Raw genomic sequence first — 19,764 nt, 5'->3', positions numbered from 1 at the left:
GAGTTATCAAATGAATGACCACGTTTATTAGTTATTAAGTATTCTCTTGTTATTAAGTAGAGATAAGTATTGTCAAAATCATGTCCAGTCCGTCCGTAGTCTTACGTTTTAATTCAACATATATCGAGGTCAAAATTGTATGTACAAGTTATAGGTATCCACGATGAACAGGGTCGGTTCTCTTATAAATTAGGGTACCCACGATGTACCACCAACCCCAACAAATTCAAACGCTAAATTCATATGTCCACACATATCAATGTTAATAAGCTTTGATGATCACATCCATATCAATGATCGGAAATGTCAATGAAAAAAGTTTTGAATGCCCACATCATAAACCAAAATATAACCGAACAAATGGTTATCGGGTCCAACAACCCTCCACGCCACAAAAAACAGAACTCAGCTATATCCACATGGTTGCATAACCATGGATACTACTACAATAATCAAGCTAACATAAATAACCGTTACTAAAACGCAACCATAAAAAAAAGGTTGCCTAGGTGTATCCACGATATAACACCACCCCAAAACAATGAAAAAATTAGGGTATCCACGATGTACCACCAACCCCAACAAATTCAAACGCTAAATTCATATGTCCACACATATCCATATCAATGATTGGAAATGTCAATGAAAAAAGTTTTGAATGCCCACATCATAAACCAAAATATAACCGAACAAATGGTTATCGGGTCCAACAACCCTCCACGCCACAAAAAACAGAACTCAGCTATATCCACATGGTTGCATAACCATGGATACTACTACAATAATCAAGCTAACATAAATAACCGTTACTAAAACGCAACCATAAAAAAAAGGTTGCCTAGGTGTATCCACAATATAACACCACCCCAAAACAATGCAAAAACTAACTTCAGGCCTCCACACTCATGGGAGAGGGTTCGAACATGTGCCTCGGTTGTGCCCAACCTGTTTGCATCTCCCACACCTATTGACTTTAACTTTTCCTGCTCCATTCTTCAGCTACGTACGACAAGTAGATAAATCAGATTGGTTACCTAACACAAACAAAATTATTAGCTTAAGCTGATGCATAATAATTCTGACTAACCGGATATTCTCCAATCGATGGGATCCTTGACTGCGTTGGTCGACCAGGTGGGCGTCGAGCCTTAGGAGGGTACAAAGCACGGTTCTTGATTTCGATTGGTATTTCAGCATCACTTACCTCTGGATTTATTACCCCTTCATACGTTGCTCTCCAACTCTCTGTCTTATAAAAATCACCAACCAAAGTCCCATATGGTATACCCTGTGTATCTGCTGCTAACAATGCGTGTCCACATGGTATTTTAACTCGATCATACTGTTTGCACGTACACTGTTTCATATCAAGCAAAACATGGTGTTTCCCGTTTAGCAAACCAACAACTTCATAACTCCAACTTGATATAGTCCCAACTCTGCTTCCTGAAACGGTTTTCAAGTTTTTCTGGATCTGTTTATCAACCTCAGGAGGAGTTAACCCTTTGTGTTTCGCAGATTTCTTACGCCTAGCACTGAACCACCTTGATAGCATAGATCTGATGAACTTCAGTAACTCCACAATGTGTGACGATCGACCCTTACCCAAAGCTCTGTTCAACGACTCCGCAATGTTTGATGTCATCAAATTGTAACGATTCCCTTGGAAATATGCCCGGCTCCAATGACCCGCACCGATTTTATCCAAGTACGTCGCACAGTTGCTGTTCTTAGCTTTTATCTGCCTATATATCTTCTGATAGGCTGTTACCTTGTACGCGAAGGCAGCTTTCGTCACAAGCTTCACCAGCCCTCTGTTATGAAACCGGGCATTCACATTCCTAGCAAGATGAACAATGCAGGCTCCATGATGCGCCAACGGATAAACTCTTTTCTTTGCCGTGTAGATTGAACCATGTCTATCAGAAATAAATGTTAAAGTTTTGCTGTCCGCAATAATTCTCTCTAGCTTCTCAAAAAACCAAGTCCAAGAATCATCGTTCTCACTATCTACTACTGCGAAAGCCAGAGGGAACACCTGGAAATTTGCATCTTGCCCACTTGCTGTAAGAAGCACTCCATTATACTTCCCGTCAAGATGAGTACCATCCACAACAATAACACGCCTCAACCTCTTAAAACCTTCAATGGATGCTCCGAATGACAAAAACATATACAAAAAACGTTCTCTCCCGTCTTCTAAGACCTCAGTTTTTATATCAGTAACTGTCCCTGGATTAGCTTCTTTTAAGACATGCAAATACGCAGGCAGGTCCTCGTAAGACTCATCATCCAAACCAAACAGCCCATCCAAAGCCTTACCCTTCGCCCTCCAACACTTGCTGTACGAAGCAGCCACCCTAAGATCTTCAAGAACCATCTGCTGCAGGTCCAAGGGACATGGCCCTTTTGTCGGATCACTGAACTTCGACTTAAAGACAGCAGCAATTACCCGTGAGGTTGCTTTCTTCATATAGTTATTCCTCGTTTCTATGGGGCAGGTGTGTTCAAGATTCGCTTTCCTAATTTGATAGTATCCTGACTCCTTCATTTCACTAGCTAGAACCCTCCACTCACAACTTTCACCAGTACAGCTCACTACAAAAGAATCCTTTTTGGTTGTCGTTTGCTTAAAATGGAACTGGTTCTTAATAGCATATATGGCTAAAGCAATCTGGCAATCCTCCTTGTTTGCAAACATCTTTCCTTTACCAATCCCTTTACCATCATCCTCAAAATCTAGATCGGGAATCTCTTCCCTCTCATACTCTGTGTCGTCAAACAGAGGAGGGATATCAAACTCCTCATCATCAATATCTACAAGCTTCCTGGTATCCACGGCCACACCATTTCTTGGACCACGCTCACTTGACCACGTAGATACCCCAACATGTTCACTAACAACAGGTCTCACTTCTAAACTTCTCTGCGTTTTATCTTCATCTTTCATAGGAGTAGCCCCATTAACTAACACCGTGTGGTCAAAGCAAGAGAATGTATTGCACATAACCTCAACAACATTAACTCTCCCAAACTGATCGCCAATGAAATTCCCCCAAAACTCTTTGTCATAGTCTTTAGGTGTCACGTCTACATCTGTCAAATCAGCTTCTTCTTCCTCCAAAACTTCTTCAAAAGTATCCGCAACCAGAAAACCTTCTGAATCACTCATGCCGTCGGAACTCTTATCATCATCGACTACACCAACTACCTTCCTATTCTCCTTCACCTTATCGCCCATCATCTTTCCCTCTATTTCTTCAACTTCAGCCATGTAATCATCGTCAACCTGTGTAGTCTCAATAAAAACATTCTTTGAACCGGCCGTACAAGCATCTACTAAAAAACCCTCTTCGCTATAACTATTACTAAGACCAGATGAAGAACCACAGCTCTGCTTCTTGTTCCGTCCCTCTCTCGAATCCATAGACCCAACTTGATTTGCTCTCTTCTTAACCTCTTCAAACGTAACAAACAAATTCAACCCTCGATTCGCACGCAACATCCCTGTGTAGTACTCTAGTCCGACATTAGTAGTCACAATAACTGGCGGCGTCTTCACCCCCGTAGTCAATTGCATAAACGTAGGGATACAGTAACTTAGAATCGCCTTTTTATCAGACAGCCCGAATTCAGCCACCACCGCTTCTTCCAACTCCAACAAACTCTTCGACGATGTTAAAGGTACTACACGAGACAATAGCTTATTATCCACCTTAAACCCCCAAACGCCATCGCCTGAACAACTCCAGTTGCCGCTAATAACAACACAAAAAGAAGGAATCTCATCCTGCAAAACGTAAAAACATGGAACCTTACTCATCCATCCACAAAGAACAAGGAACAAAAATAATCATGAAAAAACCTATCCACACGAAACCCTGTCACATACCTCCGCAGCCATGTTTCCAAAAACCCTACAGCGGCTCCAAGTTTCTTATCCACAAACTGTCCCCTTTTATGTAACTCAGTAAAAAACATACAACTTGTCGCATAAAAAGGTAGCTTAAATCACAGCCATCCGATCAAAGGCACTCTAGTTAGGATCGGACGGTTCACAATGAATCATTAAGTTTGCTCCCTTGTTTTTAGTTAGGAAAGAGACACATTAGGTGGAGGGCAATGTAGGAAGAATAAAAAGACACCTAAGGCAAAAACTAACAAAAAGTATAGCAATAGCACAAAGTATGTCAAAGTGTAAGAGAAAACTCACAAAGTAGGTCTACATGCTAATCTCTCAAAAAAAAAAGACATCTTGTAACTGAAAAAAAAAAAATATATATATATATATATATTATAATTAATATGATGGTAAAGAGAACTGAATGATTAAGTCATATGGAGAAAGTATATATAAACAGTCACTTGAACAAACATTATCAATCGGTGACTACTGTTCCCACATAAATAAAAAAAGAAATGAATTGTACAAAGATGATAAGAATTGAGAAGAATTATAAGTAACCTGGAGGGAGTTTGCTATGTTTGTAGTGGTTTTAGCCTCAGAAAATCTAGGGATATTCGATTTTTTTTTTGTTTGAAAAAAGGCTATAATGTAATATGAAAACTATAAATGTAAGCACAATAACGTTTATATACCTTTGCATTCACAAGAATTGTTTTGCTTCTGAATCGAGAATAACTCCATGGATATTTTAATTTATATTTTGGATAAAATTCTATGTCCTAGATATTAGAGGACTGATCTTCCATTTTTTTAAAAAATATATATATTTGAGAGAGGAGTATAACCCAGATGCATCTTCATTCTGAAACTATAAACATCCAAATTAATATGAATTCAAGAGAAAAATTATGGATATGAACAAAATCTAAAGGAGGCTGTGGTTGATCGAACAGAGGCTATAGATAGAGGCAGAGGCAGCATGTGATTATGGGGGTCAATTGACCCCTATGAAATCTCAAAATCCTACTATATTGTCTTAAAAATAGTTTAATTGACCCTTATATTTTGTAGTTTTTGACCACCATAAATTTTTTATTTATCAATATGAGATCAAAATTATTCATTTGCATTGAAATTTTTTTTATTCTTAACTATTGTATAAAAAATTCTTTCGTTTTGGTTGATTTTCAGGTAAATATTTCATTTTTTCTTGTGTATTGATTATTTCAAAACAAAAACACTAATATTATTTTTTATATAATATATTATTTTAGTTTTAAAAAAAAATTGACCCCTATGACAACAATTTCTAGCTCCGCCACTGGGTATAGATCTGGTGGCTAGTCGTGAATATAGTGGTGGTGAATGGTAAATTGGTTATCAAAGATAAAAGTGGTGTTGTGGTGCTCTGTTCTTTTATTGTATATAGATTTTTCCCAGAGAAAGTTGAAGAGAAAGTAAATTGAAATTGAATTTATATAGAAGATGGATTTGTCAAAACCACCATGAACGTGGAGCTGTTAGTGGGAGTAAAATTAGGAAGCAGTTGTGGTTGTGTTGTGTTTGTTGTAACAGAGGAAGTTGAAAATGATGAAGGTAGAAGAAATGTGATTCTTAAGCTTCTAGGATTTTATACAATGTTGGATAAATGAGTTTTTTTTTCTGGGCTTAAACACATAAACTAGATTAGGACCCACGGTACACCGCGAGATAAATTAGTTATAACTAAAACATTTAAATTATATATTGTATTTGTTGGTTAAATATGTTATAATTATATAATAATTGTTAATTTTATGGTTTAAAGTTTAAACCATATAATACTGCAATATAATTTATTTTTTACATAATATTTATTAATCAATTTGATTAATATACCGATAGTGTTAACAAAATAATGAAATGATGTTTTATCCGTTTAACACCAAATTAACGATATTTTAAATTTATATAAATATTGACAAAAACTGTCCCACTATATAACTCCGTCCCAAGATATTTTAACTCGCACTATATAATCTTAATTTTTAATATTTACTGTTTTGTATTATAAATATTATATTGAGTTGATATGTTATATATTAAGATTGTAACCATTTACATTTTATAAGATTAACGCTTCTTATAAAGTTTAAATTTATATAATACTTGGAATTCTTAAAATGTTTGAGTATTTCTCATATTTAAAGTTTCGTAAAAGTTTAAATATATTATTAATATTTTAAAGATCTTCTATTTTTTTTAAAAGTTGAAATATTTATAATGTTTAAACTTCTTATAAAGTTCAATTATTTACACCTTTTATAAAATATAAATATTTATAATATTTAACTTTTTAATAGTTTTAAATGTTTATAATATTTAACTTTTAAAAAAATCTTTAAAATAAGGAACCGGAATAAACCAAATAAAATTTATATAAGTTTGAATGCCTGTTAAATCAAGCTTTCTACTCAATAGTATTATGAATCATTTTGGTCTCTTTTATAGTATGACTCTGAACTATTGCCCAATTTTTTAGGCGATGTGGGATATCCGTATTTTGTTATTCATCTAATGAGTAATATATGCCCGTTTTTAAAAATTTGTAATACATCATATGCAGTAAAAAATCACAAATTTTATTAACTAAATGCATTATAGAATAATTCAAGATAATTTAAATATAAATTCAAATAAAAATGAATGAGAATCATATTTTTTATGTTTGAATGAAGTAGAAAGATTTCCTTATTTTTTTAAATCTTACCTATAAATTTTGAAAACTTTGGTAACTAATATTAATGTCAAAATGTAAAAACTTTCCAAAAAACATTTTTGAGCAAAAACTGCTGCAAAAATACTAGTATAGAATAAAAAAACTTATTAATTGTCTATTGTAAGTTTTTTTTTCTTTTGCACGACCGTGTTTGTTTCTTTTATTAATGTGAATTTTTTTTATTAAAAATTTAACAGAAAAAATCTGATGTAGTTTAACCTTATTGGACAGGTGATTTGTGCTTTATAGGATAAAAAATATGTGTTCATTTGGATTTTCTTACATGTAACTTTACTTTTTAATTTTATGAGAGTTAGAATCCATGGAATAAGATCAATCTGAATTTTTATTCATACTAGATATATATATCCGCTACGCCGCAAGAATCATACATAAATTGTAGTTTACCCTACTTCTAATCACAACCAGAAATTTTTCAATCGTATCTTTTTTTTTTATGTAGGTCTATTCTAAATATATCACATAAACTGATTTCTCTCTATAACAAACTATGTTTCAATCTAGCTTTGTTGATATGTTGAGCATCATTTAAACATAACTTAAATCTAGGATTCTATAATCACCAAATTTAACCACATTTTGTGGAATGACTTGCAAATATGATGCTTATGAGGTATTTTAAAAAACTCTTGTTAAAAAAAAACGCTAGTATATTTGACGTTATGTTTAACATCGCTGTTTAGAGTAAGAGTAATATCATTTTGTATACACAGAAGACTTCATAATCAATTAGTAGTTCTCTCTCATAGGCATTACTTGAAATATATATATATAATAATAATAACCTTAGGTTAATTACATTTATATCAGTTTTTTCTCTATCTCTATAGCAATATATCTCTGACTTATTAGTATTTGGTTTTGACTGTTCTCTCCAGATATTTTTATTGATATCATGTGAAATAATTATCGGTGAATATTAAGCATAAGTTGCATGTTAAAGTTGATATTATTGCGATAAACATGTTTTTTTTTTTCTTTTCTTTTTAATATAAGATGATGCACATGAATGGGTGGAAACGATCAAAGGCCATGGAACCGACCAGTCCTAATTACATCAAGATGGGCCAAACCAAAACCAGGTTATATATGTTAAATGTAACTATGATTGCAAATTTTCTCCGAATATGGGATTGTTCCTCAGGACGGAAGGATCCTAGGTGAGGAAGATGGATTTTATTACATGAAGGTTGGTCGTCGTGGTAAAGGGGGAGTTATGCTGTCAAGTTTTAGAAGGGGAGTTTTAAAGCCTTGATTCTAGCAAGCTTGGAGACAATGTCATCGGAAAGTCATCTTCGAAGGTGATATTAATCAACAAGTCAAAATTTTGGTTAACAATCGAACAAGAAACTTCTCGGGTGCATAATTGGGTTCGAAGGGTTATCTCTATATATTTCATGGTAGAATAAGTTTACAAGTGTGGAGTTTCAGTGGAATTAATAACAAGGCTGCAGACCGGTTAGCAAAAGAACATTTGCAACTTCATATGGGGTTTGGGAACATATTTGGTATGTACCGCATTTTCTTGTAAACATCATCATCCATGAGGATCACTCAATTGTGTCTAATAAAGTTGCAGCTTAAAAAAAAAAAAAAAAAAAAAAAAAACATCTATATAATATTGTGTTTTGTTTTAAAAGACACAATCTATACGTGGTTCATTATTGTGTTTTGTTTTAAAACTATATACATGCATTTTAATCGTGAATTCAATCAAACGTATATTTTTCATATGGTGTCATACATAGTTTCTATATAAAAAAAAAAAAAAAAAAAATAATGAACCACGTTATTTGTTTTCATTATTTATTTTATCTTTTAAATAAATAGAGAAAAAAAAAAAAAAAAAAAAAGGGAAGGACTTGTTTTTATTTATTTTTTTCCTGTTTTGGACATCAATAAAAGGAATTTTTTTTTTTTTTTTTTTTTTTTGCAAGAATAATAAAATTACTATATATGTACGTAGTACTAACAGAACAGAAAATTTCCTGATCTCTCTGTGTGCTCTCACAACTCAGAAATTTTACTTTTCCCATGATCTCGACCTCTGCATGTGTGCTCTCTACTGGGAAACTTTCCTGATCCACAAACAGAAAGTTTTCCCGATATCCTCCCACTGTGAGCTCTCTACTCAGAAAATTTCCTTATCCACACAAACAGAAAATTTCCCGATCTCCTCCCCAACTTTGATCATGGCTGCGTATATATTATGCTGTTCGGTTCACCTCTTTTTCTCGCATCTTTCTCTAAAAAAATCATCAATTCTCTCAAAAAGTAATAATGTCCGCAAGATCTCAGATTTTCCGAGCGTTTCTGAAAGGAATGCATGACGACATGGCTTCATGGGGCACTGCACAAAAGCCGAGATTTATTTTAGTAGATAGTTGGATGCGATTGAGGTGGAAAGGAGCAGAAGCTGTACAGAGGTTTCTGCGCAAGGAATATCCAGATGCTACTGCTCCTAAAATAGACGAGAGTTATGATAAAGCGTTGCCTGTTAAAGTAGGCGATCATGCTTTCAATCTCTCGCATGGTCTTATATATTATCATCAAGAAAACACCCAGGACACAGATAACTTTATATGATGCCGCTGGAGCTAGCGATCACTACTGTTATGTTTTCTTTAATTAATTAATCTAATATATTAAAGGAGAAGTCGAGAGGGCTGAGAGCCATTCTCACAAAATTTGACATCTTTTGCCCTTAATGAAAATTACCCCTAAAAATAATTCGGACAAGCTTTTTCTCTCTATTTAAGTTGTTAAAACGCACCACATTCATCCTCAGACTTAAGATTACTAATTTGCCATTAATGAGATTCTAATCTGGACGTTTTTACCCTTCAAATTAATTTAGAAAATTATAAAAAGTTTAAATAATTAAATATCTAATCTATATAATCGTCAAAACGTGATTTAATAAAATTTAAAACGCTAAAACCTAAAATAATGGGCTTTCAAAAAAACCCAACCAAAATATACCGACCTATTCGAAACCTTAAAATTATAGGTTGTAAACATATATATATATATATATAGGTATAACCCTAATCATTCTCCATAATCCGAAATCTTTAAAATAGAGAAAACTCTGATTTTCTCTCATGTTCTTCAAATTATATATGTATTATAGTTTTGATGATCCCTTATATAGTTCTTCGTATTCGTGTTCGTGTTTTAATGATTCATGTCCTCTTTCTGTAGTATTTGTTTGGAACGCAGGTTCGAGCATTACCAAAACTTTGAGTATGGTTTCATTATTACTTCTTATAATATATTGTATAGGTTTCTTGATTTATTAAATGTTTTATAAAAACGATTATACTAATTCTTATGTTTCAGGTGAGTTGGTACATGGTCGTGATCTTAGTTCTATGTTCTCGGACAAGAAATCTAGGTCTTTTATTTATGAATACTTTAAACTTTAATCTTTATAGTTTGATCATGCTAAATAGAAAGACTTATTTTTATAGTTGCAGGAAAGCTTCTGAAGATGATCATAGTGATGAGAGATGTTTGGTAATTTAAATTTTAATAGTAAATTACTCTATCATCGTTATAAAAAATTAATTTATAAGTTTGTGGCTCTAACAAATAAATATAAATAAATGAATAGATGGAGGTGGCGAGGGCTATCGATTTTTTTTATTTGAATTCTTCATCTTCAAATATATTGCTAAAAGGTATGTTACTAAATTTAAATTTCCTTATATTAATATATTTCTAATGATCAAATTAAATTAAAACATTGTTTAGATGAATCTATCAATGATCGTATGGTGAAGAACATGTATTTTATTTTAAAAGGAAAATTAATTATATATATAAATATATTTGATTCAGAAATTCATATTAACATTTGCATTTACTGATTATTATTGTAGAGAGACTATGAATGGTGTTGATGATATCCGAGAAGTTATGGTATATTTTTTAAAATAAATTAATAGTTATTTTTTAAATTAATAACTCTTATTTTCATGGATATAATAATATTTGGTGTGATTAATCAACAGATTAGAGTTTCAGAGTCAGCAACACAGCGTCTTTCGGCTATTGTTCGGTAGTAATTCTATGTTAAAAAAGCGGTTTTGACACTAATTATTTGTTTACGTTTGTTAATCATTTGTTTATTTGGTATTATTATGCAAATCAATAGTGTTTTAAAGTCATCTTGATACTAAATATTAATGAAACAAATTATTATCATTTGTCTGCAAATTCTGATCTTAATCCTATTTTAATGAATTTTTGCAGAGAAGCTATTGATCGCAAAAAAAACAGAGACGTTTCCGTTCCTTCTAAACTACACGGTAATTATCTTCAAATAATCTCAATCAAAATCCATTATATATAAATTATAACATTGTTATTATTTAAAAAAATAGGAAGCGTATGGAAGAAGATATGATTGGTGTCGTTGCAAAAAAACAGGCGTGAAGAAAGGAGGAAGACGAATTTTCGAGAATAGTAGGATGAATGTTTTGCGATCTTATAATCGTATTTTTATTGATATTGTTTTAGATGGTTGAATATTTTATGAGATAGAAATAGTCCAATGATAATTTATTTTAATAATATAAGATTATACTTTAATAATGACGATCAAATTACCGAATACCAGGGTGCTTGATTATTATATAAGAACAAAATAAAACAATTAAATGTTTTATTCATAACTATTATTAACATAAAAAAAAATGTTAAAAAGTATGTCTAATATTTTGAATAATTTTATTAATTAATGAAAACAATCTGCATATGGAAAAACAATTCTTGGTGTCGTAACTCATATTCAGACGTGAGGATAATATAAGCATGATATTTAGAGAATAGTATTATGAAAATTATGATATCTAAACGATCGGTTACTAAGGTTCTTGATTATTATCTCAATTTTGAAAAAATAGAGAAAAGACATAATAATTCTAATATTCTTAAAAATGTGATAATTATTATGTTCAAAACTTTGTAGATCATTGTTAGAAAAATCTAAAATTGTTATTTTATACCTTATGTAAAGTAGGGTTGAAAATCTTAAGAGATATTCTATATTTAAAACAGTTTAGAATATAGTGTAAGATCATGATTTATTTTTTTTAAACAAAAAAATAACGCATTTAAAGCCGTAATAATAATCATTAAGAATATTACTATTTAACTCAAAAATAAAAGGAAATATAAAGATATATCAATGTCTGGAGATCTTTACAGAATAGTAAAATGATTTGGTAAACAGGAATTTAAAAATATCACTTCCGAAAAAAAATGTAAATTGTGAATATATAAAATTGTATATATATACGTCTATTCGACACTTTTGATTTTTTAAACCTAAATCAGAGAAGGAATACAAAGAACACACGAAAAAACAAGAAATTATGGTTAGGTATAGCCTTTTCGATGATGTTTCGCGTTTGAACTCTTCAAAATATGAATGGAAAATTCGTGTGAAGGTCTTATGTCTGTGGGAAGATAAAGGTCCAAGTTTGGAGATGGTTTTAACTGATATTAAGGTATTTACTTTAATTTAATTATGAGCTCATTATATATTTCAAATAATTATACCTGAAAGTTACAAATCACAAGGTTTTAAAAATATTTTAAAGACATGTAACAAAATCGTATTATCCGATAATTAATAATACTATGTTTTATTAGGGTGTAAAGGTCCAATGCTCCTTTCGTGGAGATGTTTATGATCGTTTTGTCTTAAAGTTCAAGGTTGGTGATTGGCTTGATTTCGAAGACTTTAAGGTTGTTGAACAGAATGGTTCATGTTTAGCTACTACACATCGTTACAAAATTGTTATTTTGTACAATACCAAAATAAATGAGAATTCAATTGTTGGAGGGGAAGATTTCTATGATTTCGTCGATTTCAAACTCATCCATGATGGTACCCAATGTGAAGATTACTTAATCGGTAAGGGAATAATTCAGTTTTTTAAAAAGAAATTGCAAATACTATTTGAGATTCATTATATTTGAACTAATTTAAATTTTATACAGACATTATTGGTGAGGTTGTAAATGTTGGCGAATTCAGATGTAATTTCAGAGAATTACAACAAAAAGAGGAAATCAAAGGGGTGGAAAATAATGGAAAACATGAGGATGTCACACAAAGTGATAATATCCGTATGTTATTTAAGTACTGTACTCGATATGGTTCAAATCAAAAGAAAAACATTACTTTTCATGATCAATATGAAACAGATTGCACGATCTTTGAAGACTCTGATGATGACATTGATGTTGGAGATCAGGACGATGATGATTATAAAGAAGATGAAGAAGAGGATGATACTGAGGAAGAAACTGATGATGATAGCGAATACCAAACAGATAACAGTGGTAACAATGATCAAGATGACCAAGATTATGTCCAAGATTTTGAAGAAGATGAAAAAGATGATGAGCTGGAAAGTACTGAAGATAATCTTAAAATTAAAAAAAAAGGAGAGGATATCTCAATTAATCACAAAATCTCATTTGATCTTCGTGATTTCAGGTAAATTTTAAAACTCATATATATTTTATATTATACATAATCATACTCTTAATCCATTATTTTAAATCACACAAATTTTAATTCTTTAATTTTAGTGGAACCCTACTAAGGTGTGAATTATTCGAAAAAACGGCTGCGGAATTCTACGATGCTTTAAAATCATTCCAGGGTGAACGTTTAATTTGTGTTATTCGTTGGGGTGTTATTGAAGATTTTCAAGGTATATTTCCAAGATATAATTTGTGTTATTGCATATTTATGATGATCGTGTATTTAAAGGATTAAATAAATTCTGTTAAAACTTTGCAGGAAAAAGAAGTATATCTTCTACAGTTTGTACGCGAATAACACTCAATCCTTGCAATTCTGAGGTTGCGAAAATGATGGAATTGTAAGAATAACATCTTAGTTCATGCTATAAAATAGATGAAAACGAAATTCGTTTATAAACTTTTTCACGTTCTACTTAATTGAATTATAGGAGATCGAGGAAGAGGACTCGCGGATAGAAGACTGGCTTCCATGAATTTTTTATGGCGTTCTAGGGATTTTATGGGATTTTAATTATTTTATATTTAGTTAGTAGTTGGATTTTAAAAAATTCTTGCTTTGATTTAAAATGAAATATTTTAATTATTTATTTACATATAATGAGCTAAACAAATTAGTTACATATAACGAATTATGTTTTAAAAAATCAGTAGGTTTATTTAAACATAAATTTTAAAATTAGCTACATATAAATTACTTAAAATGAAATATGAAGTAGAAGACTTTTAGTTTTCCAATGAAGTTTCAACAAAAGTCTTAGTAATAAAAAAACGATAGTCCAATGCATCATAATTAAAGATGTCAGCATGCAAGTTGAAAATAAGAAAGGGAAGGCATGCAGTCTTGAATTTAGAGTTTCAGCCGTCCAGTTTATTTTTTAAAAAAAATAAAGTATTCTGAAAATACGAAAACATTGATTAATTCATATCGAACAGATACTCATGCAGCTTTCCCTGTTTTGAGCACGGGTTTTAATACAATCTACACAAATATTTAATTGTAATTGTAAAAATCCTTATTTTCCTTTGTCTATTAATATTTGAAGTACAACAAATTGAAAGTTCTCTCTGATACTTATTCTAGCTTCTAAATACACGCAAAAAAAAAGTCCAATCGGGATGGTGCTGTACTTGAAAGATCTGAATCCTACTTTACGTAACCCGAAAGTTGCTATGAAAATACTTCGAGAATGGCCACCGCATTTTATATAAGGACAGCCTTTTTATCAAAGTTTGATTTTGGTCGACGAAAGGGTAAATTTTCTTCCTCATCCCATTTAGCAGTTTTAGCAAATATCAATCGAGTTATACAACAAAAAAAAAATCAATGGAATGCTAAATTATGTTTATATTTTAGGGAACTAGGATTGATGCCAAGATAGATGCGGAACTTTATGTAGATTGTTACTATGGAAAGCTCAATGAAGGAGACTGGTACGAGATTTCTGGAATTAAGGTGATTGAAGGTCAACAATCATCCCGAAATTCAAACCATCCGTTTGAGATCCTGATCCAGGAAAAAACAAAAATGGTTCCAATAAATCCACGAAGTACTGACAATTTTATTCTTATGTATGATGCAAAATACTCAATTCATGTTCATACATCCATCTTAATTTTACTATATTTAATAAACATTAAAATTCTTTTTTATATTAGATGTCTTAGGAATGGTGGTACATGTAAACAATTCGCAGATGATTGATTTCCTCGATCATCAAAATGGCTACATTTCAGAGAATGAAGTTGTGACCTTCACTATCCTTGAACACAAGTAATATATTTTAAAAAACTTTATATAACATTGTAAATACATAGAAATTTTATTTTAAACAGTTCTTTATTAAATTATATACAATCATTTTGTTTTTATGAAAGTGGCCAAGAGATTGAATGTGTTGCTGTTGGTTCTGTTTGTACTGCATTTCTTGAGAAACGGAAACAAATTATGTCTTCGCCTACCTATACTACTAATCAACCAATAATGTGTACTCTTCTGTTTTGGAGGATCTCTGTTTATGAAGGTACTGTTCAATATCAGTCTCATATACCATCCAAAATATCATTTTACTTAAATTCTACTTTGCTAGGTATGCAATGTTTGATGTCTCAGTTGCGATGCTCAAAGGTCATTCTTGAAGATGAAGTGGATGGAATTAATACTGGCGATATGCTGTAAGTTCATTAATTTAATAAATTGAAAAAAGGTATAAACAAAATTATGTGGGAAGTTTAATCCTGAATTGTTTTTATTTTTTCAGACGTTGGCTAAACGTTGATTCCAGTGTTGAAGATGATGAAGATGAAGATGATGAATAATTTCGTCATACGAGCATCAATCTATAGTTTGATGAAACTTTGGGCATGAATAATTATTTAATTTATTTAAATATGTTTCAGAATTTTTGTTTAACTTTTATTAAGTATTTTCTAAAATAATAATTATCTTCACAAGAAGACTCACGTGAATTTAATTAATTTAAAATATAATAAAATTTGACAGAGAGTATCAAATGTTTTTCTTGGTTAAATTATATGGGCCTGGCCTTAATAGATGCCAATTAGAAAACCATCGCGACTCTTAGAACTAATATTTAAGCATTCTAAGTCTTTATATTATTATTATTATCGTGACTTTTTGTTTTCCCCTGTCAAGAAAGAAAGATAAAAATAAAAGATTATTATCATCCATAACCTTGTGGTAAGATCCCAAACGATATTCATTAAATTTTTTCGTACCATCAGTTCTTTGTTTGAAAGTTTAAAGATGGAAGGTGAAAGTTCTAGAAAACGGAAAGAGCCTATGTCAGAATTCGGGTGGGAAGATGGAGCAATCGACATAGTTAAACAAGCGTTCCGCAAATCGAGAGACATGGTTCTAAAGGAAACGACGAAACATTTCACTGCGATTATTGATATGTTGAAAGAGTACATCAACAAAAAAGAAGAATCTGTCGGCTTAAACTGTCAGCTTGAAACAATCGATGCTCAGATCTCGCTAATAGACGATATCTTGGAGGGGCGAATCGACTTGATTGAAGAGCGAAACAGACTAGAAGATGTTAGGGTTGTTATTGAGAAAGATGAAAAAGAATGTGTTGTTCCTAAAATTGATTGGGATAAACTTCGTGTTCCCTTTATAAATCATTAACAATGTTAAGAATTTTATCTTAATCGTTTGCTGTTCTTGAATTTTAAATTATTATTATCTGACATAAAATATAAACGATTCTTTATTTTATTATTCTAAAACCCGAAAGTTCGTTAAATCGATAATATAAACTAGAGATATTGACCTAATTACGAAATCTAAAAATAGTTTAAAGTTATTCTGATAAATCGTAAAGAAAACATATCTTAGTCTTGGACTTTAAAGTTATTCTCATAAATCGTAAAAAAATATGGTATGCAATGTTTGATATATAGTTCCTATTTTCGTTGAGTGATATATTTTTATAAATATTTAAAACTTTTATAAATCGTAAGTTTCTTAAAAGATTATGTAAATAATTTAAGTTTATGTAAATAAACAAATATATTGGTGATTACTGAGAATGAATATATACCATCGAATTTATCTAATGGTAAGTAATACTGAGATTTGATAATATCATAAATATACATTTTCCAGAAAAAAAAAATAATGTATATATATATATATATATATTTTTCCGATTACAAGTTGAAAAAATCAAGATCGTAGGTTTAGTTTTACCATAAATTTTTATTCTCTTTTATAAACATGGCATGCCTGCTGTTCGATCCCATTAAAAAAAAGAACGGAAAGAGAGACTATTTTTACGATGTGGAAGACCTAAACCCTTTTGTTCATGAGTGGACGGTTAACGTCAAAATACTGAGGAAGTTTGAGGTGTGTCATTCTAATTTTAAATCATCTGACTTGATTGTAGTCGATGATAAGGTAATTTCAAGTTGTGTATCCCGTATGATAATTTTCAAAAAAAAAAAAAACATATTATGTTGCTTATATATTTTTTTAATAATATAGGGTAAAAAAATTCAAGTGATGATGCGTCCTCCTTATCGTGACATCTTTTTAAACGATATGGAAGAAGCTGACTGGATAACGTTATCAAGATTCTCACTAACCATTGTTAATGGTGTTTTTAAGTTAACTGATCATCGTTTTATGATACATTGGGGAGACAAAACATGGTTTAAAAAAATCCATCCTTTGTCTTCCAAGCAGTTTTATTCTTTTGTATCATTTAATGATATCAAAAGAGGGAAATTAGACCCTGATCATTGTGTAGGTGAGATTAAAATAATTATATAAATTTTTTAAAGAAATACCTGAAAAATAATTTCTAATGCAATTCTTATGAACAGACATTATTGGAAGAGTGTACACTGTTGGAAATCGTTTTGATGAAGGTCCTCCATATAAAGAATGGGATGAGTTGTACGTCGTTCTGGAAAATATTGAGTAAGTCATTCTATTAACGAAATATGATTTAACAATATGTTCGTGATCGTTAATGACTCTAATTCTACATAACGTAAAATTGTAGGTTTGAACGATTATCATGTCGTTTACCAAAAGACTACGCGAATGTCTTTTTCAATGACTGGATACATTGTGATTTTGATATAATATGTGTGTTACGTTTTGCCAAACTTGAGACTATCAAAGGTTTGAATTATTTATACACGCTGGAAATATTATTGTTTATAATTGAAAAAATATAAATTAATTATTTATTGTTAATGTAGATACATGGATGGCAACAACGGTACACAATTGTACAATGGTCATGATCAATCCTGGATGTTCTCAAGTCACGCAGATGTTTGAGGATTTTGCCTTAATGGAGAACTGATATTGATAATAATTAAAGTGTAATTTGATATATCATAAAAAATCTATTGTATTTGATCTCGGCCTTTTAATTGATTTTTAAATTTATGAAATAACCGATTTGGTGATTATCATATAAAAAACTTATTTTGAAGAAATTCTCAGCGAGTTTTGTATAAATAATATTAATAGATTATTTGACTTAGAGATTGAATGAGTTTAATTAAATAATTTGAAACAGAGCATTATAATTATAGTATGATCAAATCAAAGAATTCTATTGTATTAGATATATATATATATATAGATATCTAATTATGTTATTTACGGATAACTAATTATGTTAATTACATAAAAATATGTAGATAATATAAAATATAGCTGTGAAAATAATAATATTTTGTTAATAAGCTTTGCAGTCAGTATAAATTAATGAATAATTTAATTTTTATCATGCAGAAATTTTGGTGGTTATAACATAATTTGGAATGTAGATATCTGAAAAATATTGAATACTTATACAAAATAGAAATTTTATAAAAATGACGGGAAACATGACAATAATGATTTACTAATTTATGATTGTTTTACAAATACCATTAAAGTTTTCACGATGATAAATATAAAGAATATTTGATAATATCTTTAGATGTAAATATTCGAAAACAGATTTATGTATTATGTATATATAAATATGTTTGACAGACAGAACTCTCTAAGAATTCTTTGAAAAAAAAGATTATTATGGCTAACCTCCTATCCAACGCTATTAAAAAAAAGTTCGGGAAGAGAGACTATTTTTTCGATGTGGATGACCTAAACCCCTTCGTTCATGAGTGGAAAATTAACGTAAAAATTCTGAGGAAATTTGAGTGTCGTCATCCTCTTTTCAAGTCAACAGACTTAATCGTAGTAGATGAGAAGGTATATTTATATTATATAATGTTTTATAAATTTAAATTTAGTTTTATTTACTTATGTATAACGTTTACGTAGGGTACAAAAATCCATGTATTGATGGGTTCTCCTTATCGTGACATCTTTCTTAACGATTTGGAAGAAGGTGAATGGATTATGTTATCAAGTTTCTCATTAAGCAATGTTGATGGCGGTTTTAGGCCAACTGACCATCGTTTCAGAATACATTGGAGAGATGGGACATGGTTTAAGAAAATACTTCCTTTGTCTTCAGATCAATTTTACTCTTTCGTATCATTCAGTGATATTAAAAGTGGATATTTTAATTCTGAATATTGTGTAGGTAAGGGTACCAATTTATTTTTATATTATATGTTAAGTTTAAAGTGCTTGATTAGTTAAATTATTGTATAAATTTTCGTAGATCTTATCGGAAGAGTCTTTAGTGTTGGAAATACCATGGAACAAGGTCCACCATACAAAGAATGGAATGAGTTATTCGTTGTTCTTGAAAATATTGAGTAAGTTGCTCTAAATTATTGAGCTTTATAATTTAAATTTCAATGATTTGAGAAGTTCTCAGTGATGATAAATTGTAGGGGTGAACATTTCTCATGTCGTTTACCAAAAGACTACGCGAACAGCTTCTATGACCATTGGATACATCGTCACAATGATATTATCATATGTGTATTACGTTTTGCCAAGCTCGAAAGTAATAAAGGTTCGGACCATTTCTTGCTGATAAATCTATAATTGCTTTTTTAATAAAAAGTT

General features: G+C 30.8%; 1 protein-coding gene across 1 annotated transcript; it reads right to left on the bottom strand.

Moving 5' to 3' along the window:
- Nucleotides 1-903: 903 nt before the first annotated feature.
- LOC147918424 (uncharacterized) lies at nt 904-4,243 on the bottom strand. The gene is made up of 2 exons (XM_087505797.1): nt 1,088-4,243; nt 904-993 (listed from the first exon to the last, which is right to left on the bottom strand). The coding sequence occupies exons 1-2, from the start codon at nt 3,821-3,823 to the stop codon at nt 904-906; spliced, it is 2,826 nt and encodes a 941-aa protein (XP_087361923.1). The 5' UTR covers nt 3,824-4,243.
- Nucleotides 4,244-19,764: the final 15,521 nt, after the last annotated feature.

This window comes from Camelina sativa, chromosome 20 (assembly GCF_030686135.1).
Source record: "Camelina sativa cultivar CO46 ecotype springtype chromosome 20, ASM3068613v1".
NCBI lineage: Eukaryota > Viridiplantae > Streptophyta > Magnoliopsida > Brassicales > Brassicaceae > Camelina > Camelina sativa.
Note: the sequence above shows the minus strand (reverse complement) of the source record. Positions and strands in the feature narration are given on the sequence as shown.

Coding starts and splice junctions, on each gene's coding strand:
- LOC147918424 (XM_087505797.1), bottom strand. CDS start 3,823: ATGAGTAAGGTTCCATGTTTTTACGTTTTGCAGGATGAGATTCCTTCT. Junction 994..1,087: donor CATCGATTGGAGAATATCCG/GTTAGTCAGAAT, acceptor ACGTAGCTGAAG/AATGGAGCAGGAAAAGTTAA.